The sequence below is a fragment of the Vanacampus margaritifer genome, chromosome 2 (assembly GCF_051991255.1).
Source record: "Vanacampus margaritifer isolate UIUO_Vmar chromosome 2, RoL_Vmar_1.0, whole genome shotgun sequence".
Lineage (NCBI taxonomy): Eukaryota > Metazoa > Chordata > Actinopteri > Syngnathiformes > Syngnathidae > Vanacampus > Vanacampus margaritifer.
This window is the reverse complement of record NC_135433.1, coordinates 56,722,766-56,730,265: the sequence shown is the minus strand read 5'-3', so window position 1 is coordinate 56,730,265 and position 7,500 is coordinate 56,722,766. Positions and strand designations below refer to the sequence as shown.

The window sequence follows — 7,500 nt, the reverse complement described above, 5'->3', positions numbered from 1 at the left end:
GCACAAGACAGGGATGCACACTGTCCCCGTTATTATTTGCAATATTTATTGAGCCGCTTTCATTAGCTATACGCCAGGAAAGAAGGATTCAAGGAATTCACTCTGGGGTAACAGAACACTATATGCCGATGATATTTTACTTTATTTAGAAAAACCTGCTATTTCGTTAGGGGAAGTATTTAACTTAATAATTAAATTCTCACATTTATCAGATTATTCTTTTAACTGGACAAAATCAAAAATACTACCTATTACAGAAAATTCATAAAACCCTGCAAGCCAGGACATACACTACTCATTTCCTATAGGTAATTTAAAATACTTAGGCATAAAAATTTCACCCAAATTAACTGATTTAATTCATTTAAACTTTACTACACTTCTGGATAGCATTTATAGTAACTTGGAGCACTGGAATAATCTTCCCTTTTCTCTAATAGCCAGTATTAAAATTAAAGTTTTACCCAAAATATATATTTTTTTCTCAATGATTCCATTTAAACCTACATCTAACTGGACTCGGCCGTTACAAAATTTTACTGGAATAAAAAAAAGAAGCAAAGATTAGTCTATCTACTCTTCAGAAAAGTAAATCCAAAGGAGGTCTAGAGGCACCAAATTTTATGCACTACTATATAGCTAACCAGCTACAATATATAATTCTATGGGCACAACCCAACAGATAATAACTGTTGGCTGGAACTAGAACAGAAGGATTGTAATAACCTCAGACTTTTAGATTTACTCTTAATTACAACATTGATTAAGCAACACAATTGTTTTAAAAACCCAATGATTTCCGCCACCTTGACTGCCTGGTGGAAGGCACTAGAAATTACAAAAGCCCAAGTGGAGCCCTGTGGGCTTTCTCCCATATGGCATAACCCCAACTTTCAACTTAACAACCAATCGTTTTATTTAGGTGTGTGGGAGCAGAAAGGAATTACACATCTCCACCATCTTTTCTCAGATATATTTATACCATATACATCCTTGCTCCAAAAAAAAAAAAAAAAAAAAACTGAATTTTTTTACATTATCTGCAAGTTAAAAGTATGATAAAGAAACGAATTCCAACACTTCGGGGTACGCTCCAACCGCCTGTTTTAGCTGAAGATATTACAAAGCTTTCTCCGACAACAAAAAATCTCTCAAAACGTACTTTTGTATATTGATAAAATGTATTTACCCATCTCGAAATGGGAGACAGACTTGTCTATAGCTCCGGAATCTGACTTTTGGATTCAAGTTTGTGAAAACGTATTTAAAATGACAAAACACACAAATTTACAACTTATCCAATATAAAATTATTCATAGACCATATTAGGGGTGTTAGAAAAAATGCTCACCCACATACAAAAAAAACAACAACAAAAAACAGAGAGAGCAATGATGATGACATGTCAAATCGGTAAAATTACCGAATGAACAATACTGAGCTCTCCAGAAAAAAAAAAGGAAGAAAGAAAGCAGCCTCCAGCCGTCGCAGACCAGAATTACAAAACTGAAATTACTTTGTGGCTCACTAGATGGCGCTTGCGGCCCAAGGCCCAATGGTTAAGAATCATTGGCATACTGTAGAACCCTGTATTATTTCCAGTTTTGTGACGATACGAAAAAAGACCATATTTTTTATCAAATGGTCAGGCTAACTGGAAAATTGTCAGGCTACCTCAATTTCCCATGTTAAGAGCCCGGCTGGCTCCTTAGCCTGATTGGTTAAATCTCAGGCCTGTGGCATGTTTATTCAACCATTAACATTGCATCATCAAAAAGAGCAAGTCATTTTCAACACTTTAGATTGGCCAATAATGTATAATAATAAGTATGTAAATTACCTCACATTTGCACAAAAAACATAGGCGCACGCAGTCTGGTTGGCAGTGCAGTTAGTACTGAATTTCCCCATCCGCACGTGCTTAGTGGATTTGACGGATTGTTTCATTTATACTGGTTAACGCCCCGCAAAAGCCCCGCAAACCTTTAGTGGTTCTGGCCCTTAGTACGCTTATGTCGTTTTTGCCTTATATGTCACCGGTCTTTAAGTTCCTGGTGAACGTAGCAAATCTTTGCTGAACTGTTAGTTACAAACAAGCAAGGAACTAGTACAAAAAAAAGCACTGAAGAGTAGGGGTGGGCGATAGTCATCGTCATCGATATTATCGTCAACTTGGTTTTCACAATGTCCAATTTTACATGATCGAGTTTTAATACTATCTCTAAATGGGGAAAAGACGGTTCAATTGATTGGCTGCATAGTAGGAGGAAGTGATGAAAGTTCTCATTTGGTGAATCAGCGTGCATAGACGGCAAAGGAGGAAGTGATACATATTCATTCTGCAAATCAGCGAGCAGGATTCAGTCACATGACTCGGCGGAGCCGGCCGCGAGGTAGACGGGAGTAAGTGTTTACAAGTGAAGAACATGGAATCGAAGTCTCATGATCAGCAAACCAATTTAAGGGAAACTTGGCAAGACTTAACTCTTTGACTGCCAAGCATTTTCAGAAAAGAGAACATGTGGGCCAGCTGATTTAGAGCATTTTGACTGATCTTTCAAGGTCCACAGACATTTTTGTGTTTGGACTATGGAAACACAGATACTACCAAATGAAAGATTGAACTCTCATCTTTCATCGGAAAAAAAAGTTTGTTTCTACCTTATTTAGTTTTTCAGTAATCAACAATAGAAAATAGGTTAGTTTCACCCAAATGCTCTGTTTGGGACCAAAATACGGAGAAATCAAGCTTTTTGTGAAACGATATTATTTCATGCACTCTAGTGAATTTGACACCTTTTTTTTCCATGAATGATGCCACAAACACCTAAACAGTGCTTTATTTCTGTAAAACACTACCACCAACAATGAAAAAGTGTTTTTTTTTATAGCAAAATATGTTTATTTACATTTAACACTGTAACAATTTGACAAAACAATTTGGCAAACTATTTACAAATGTGTGCAACTGTGGTACTATTTACAATTGTGTGGATGTTTCAACTACACAGTTTTTCTTTTTGTGTGGTATATTGTGTAACACTCCCCTGCGTGCAAGGGGACGCAGCAGGATTTGCACCACAGATTAGTTTCACTGCGATTGCCCCTTCGCGTGCAGACCCTACACTTTCTTGCCGGCCTTTTTTTTCCGGGGAGTAGCAGGTATATACTGCAGTGTGTGTTTGGCCATGTTGCCATCAAATCTACTCTCAGGATCATGATACAGTGACCTGGTGTTACGTCTGGCTTCCTCATGTCCTTCAGTTCCTATACCGGGTGGTAAGAGATGTTCTGATCCATCTTATCCACTCCATTCATGGTGGCATCGTAGTCCAGAACCAGTGTCTTCTCCGTGATCAGACTGCACTCACTCCTCCGATGAATATGCATTGGACTCAGGGTACTCTTTATCGTCCGATTGAACGTCCGCCTGTGCAGAAGTGCTCGGTTGTGCACCACGTTTTCCGGCGTTAGCATCGCTAGCCAGTGAGGCTTTACGACGTGATCAAAGCCGCCGCGTCAACGCTTCCAAATTCGGCGTCAACCTCGGAGTCACCATCATCATCATCAATGTGCTCTTTAGCATTGGTCGATGCTTTTCGTCTGAAAAAAATGCTCAAGCGTGAGCTGCTTGCAACCGGTTGCCATTTTCGCTTCCTCAGCCATTCTCCCCTCAACACTCTAGCTCCGCCTCACGTCTTCTACTGACTCCTATCCGATCTTGTCCAAAGAGAGTCATCGCTGCCATCTAGTGCCCATAAATAGTCATTATACTAACTCGATCTGCTTGATACTTTCAGCACAGCTGGCCAAGGCTTTTCTTTACCCCCCAAAAAAAACATAGCTAACGTCTTTTAATGTTTTTGGCGGCACTCATTTGGATTTTACTAAACGTTATTAAATGTTTTTGGTGGTCAAAGAGTTAAGTGCAGGTCCCTAGCCTGGAAATTATTTTGGGTTGACAAAACCAAAATAACATCGGAACGTGTGCCAGAAAAAGATCGCCGTGAAAACCACTTCTGTTCCACCATGGACCTTGACTTGACCATATGGAGGATTACGTGACTTCGCGACTCCACAAGTACGACTATAGCTAAAGAAAAGATGAGTAAAGCAGCCGACCACAATCAGAAAACCCTCACTGCATTGAGCTAACACACACTGTCATTGACAAAGCAAGTAAATGTTGGCAATGCCTCATGAACGGCACCGTTATGCAAGCGGGTAAACTGGATGTTCCATACTGGCTTAATATTCAGTTTTCTACACGCTTGTACTCTACACTACATTTGCGACTATATCACGTGTATTATGTGCAGGACAACTTCGGAAAATGCCTGTCAAAAGATCGCGGCTGCATGTGTTGTCATTACAAATATATGCAGGATGCTGGCTCTCTCTTACAGTATATCCGTTCCATCACCATCAAATCACCATATATCCTCCCCCCAAAAATAAAATTCTCCCCATTCTGACTGCTGTAGTAAACAGATTTTGTCGTGATTTCTGTAGTATTTGGCAGTGGTACACCGGTACTTACTGCAGATTAAAATGTGATGATGTGAATGTGAGGCATTGTAAAGCACTTTGGGCACCATATGGTGTTAAAAGTGCTATACAAAAAGCAGACCATTTACCAGATCTGTTATTATGGAATAATAAAAGACATTTAATTTACAAATATTCAGAAAAATCAATTAAAACACCTTATTTAGCCTGGAAATAATAATAAAGCTTTCATCGTTAAATGTTGCTGTAGAATATCGTCGTAAAATGTTTTGCAGAAGATGTATTAAGCAAATTAAAATATAAACAAGAGCTGTTGTTCAAAAACGCTGTCTATAAGTATTCTGTGAAGCAAGTGCAGATTTAGAAGATCTTTTTTGTAGAATATCGTCAAAATATCGTCATCGAGTTTTTTGAAAAAAATATCGAGATTTTTTTTGTTTAGCCCATGTCGCCCACCCCTACTGAAGAGGAGAGCTGTAACCTGGCGCAACCCGTGCCCGCTGCCATCTTGGCTAGCATGAGTGCTATACTGTTCACTGCTTCACCTCATTAGCAAATGAGAAAAGTAGTAGCCCGTGCCTTTCAACCGAATGTGACACATGCAACTGGAACCGAAACAGTCGAACCGAATGGTTTGGAGCTTTTCAACATCCATTTCACCTCACGTTATTACGAATGTATTAAGTGTGTAATGGATTTAATGAGTGACATTTAGGGGTGTGCATCCCTCAACTAAAAGACAATTCAATACATATAACTGCGACAAGCTCCAGATACCGTGTGATTCTTAAAAAGGACAAGTGGCATAGAAAAATGGATAGCTGGGTTGCCATGACCATACAGTTTGAATCTGTCAAATCTTGACAGAGCAACATAACTGGAGGCCAAGTAATCAGTTCTTCGCCAGCAAGAAGGTTTAGATCGGGCACTGCAACAGTGTATGAAAGATCTTTATAATACCGGTTTTACCTGACTGTCCAACCTGTGTTATTGCATCTGTCATGTAGATGAGAAAACTGCTGAATTAATTCGTGGTCTTCATGGAGAAGAACTGGAGACACACTTGTTACTGTAAACAGAAAATGTAGTCAATATTGCATTAGATAAAACAGAGTATATAAACTGCAGCGAAAAAGTATTTGCCCTTTTCCTGATTTTTGATCTGTAGATATCACATTTATTTGATTAAAGCAGCACTAACTAAGATTTGAACCTTCAATTCATATTTTCATATTTCTGCTAATTAAACATTGACTTACAGCTAGATTAATGAAACCTTTGTCATGGCCTGGGGGGTCTGTCTCATCTTTACTGGCACAAAACAACTTTGAGGAGCATGGTGGGAACACTGCCACACAAAAATAACTACAAACATGCAGACTGCTTTACGGCATGCATTCCCCATTCGTCTACGTGCGATTACTGTTGTCATGGAAAAGCTGCAAAACAACCCAAGAAACAATTATTTTTGTCTGATAAGACAAATAAATAAATAAATAAAAAAGGAGCCTACCTGAATAAAAGCGCATTACAGGATTATCATTTGCCCCCCTATTACTCGCTGGCGTGAGGTGAAAGAAGAATGGGGGATTTTCAACCAACGCTCAGGACTCAGCTCTTTTTCTGCTGGACAAGTAGGTAGCTTTCCATGCTCAAATCAAAAATGATTATGGTAATATTAGGTATTGGAAATTTGCGTGGTAGCAATAAATAGCCATAAGCTTGGTAGTTCGCCCTTCCACACTGACTCGACCAGCCACACAACCGTCAAAAGTACTGCAACGAACTAAGTTGTGTTGTGAGCAATTTGGATTTTCCAATTGTTTCAACCTGATTTTGTTGTTCAATTTGAACCATTACATTTTATATGAAATAACAGGTGTAGGTTTAGCATTACAATGCATTGTTTATTGTTTTTGTTTTTTTAATCAATTGTGTAACCAAAACTAAAATTAAAAAGAGTTTTTGGTCAATTCATATAGGTGTAAATAAACCCTGAGCTGCATCGCTTAAAACAAGCAGTCAAGTATCATATAACATTTATATATACATATACATATATAGTCCCTGACAAAAGTCTTGACGCTTTTCCATTTTGTAGAAACACCAGCTTATAACCTGACTTTTAATTAACCCATTGGTTTTGGAAATGGCTCATATAAAAGCTAAAACCCTCCCAAATGATGTTTAATATACAAAAATAAATTTGCCTCACTGAAGAAATTTTGATCATTTAATGAACACAGAAAGGTAAGATTTTGGCAAGACAAAAGTTTTGTCGCCTACAAAAAGTAATGTGAAAATGGAACAAATAATTTACTTCAAATACAAAAAAAAAGTTACATAACATCAGAGAATGGAGTAGTGGTACTGTGAGATCCATATCTAATATCTTGTATGACTTCCATGAGCTTGAAGGACTGCATCCATGCGGTTCGGCAATGATTCATACAATGTATTGATGAAGTAATCAGGAATAGCAAAGAAAGCAGTCTTACATGCCTCCCAGAGTTCATCAAGATTCTTTGGTTTGGTCTTCCATGCTTCCTCTTTCATTCTACCCCAGACATGCTCAATGATGTTCATGTCTGGCGACTGGGCTGGCCAGTCTTGGAGCACCTTGATCTTCTTCGCCTTCGCCTTGAGGAACTTTGATGTAGAGATGGAAGTATGCGATGGAGCGCCATCCTGCTGCAAAATTTGACCCCTTTTATGGTTGGGAATGTAAGAGGTAGTCAATACGTCAGGATATTTTAGGCTATTGATATTGCCTTCCACCCTGCAAATCTTTCGCACACCCCCATACTGGATGTAACCCCAGACCATGATTTTTCCGCCACCAAACTTAACTGTTTTCTGGGTGTATCTCGGATTCATGCGGGCTCCAGTAGGTCTTCTGCAATATTTGCGGTGGAAGTGAAGTAATTCAACCGAAGATTCATCAGAGAAATCCACCTTCTGCCACTTTTCCAGCTTCCATCCTTTTAGCAG

At 38.8% G+C, this 7,500-nt stretch overlaps 1 protein-coding gene across 9 annotated transcripts in view; it reads right to left on the bottom strand.

The window, feature by feature from the left end:
* Positions 1-7,500, bottom strand: part of engase (endo-beta-N-acetylglucosaminidase) — a 56,328-nt gene that overhangs the window by 8,638 nt on the left and 40,190 nt on the right. For all 9 annotated transcript variants that reach the window (XM_077555734.1, XM_077555736.1, XM_077555739.1 and 6 more), the window contains exon 12: positions 5,479-5,578. In XM_077555734.1, the coding sequence (XP_077411860.1) occupies positions 5,479-5,578 (100 nt within the window). The remainder of the gene's footprint in view (positions 1-5,478; positions 5,579-7,500) is intronic.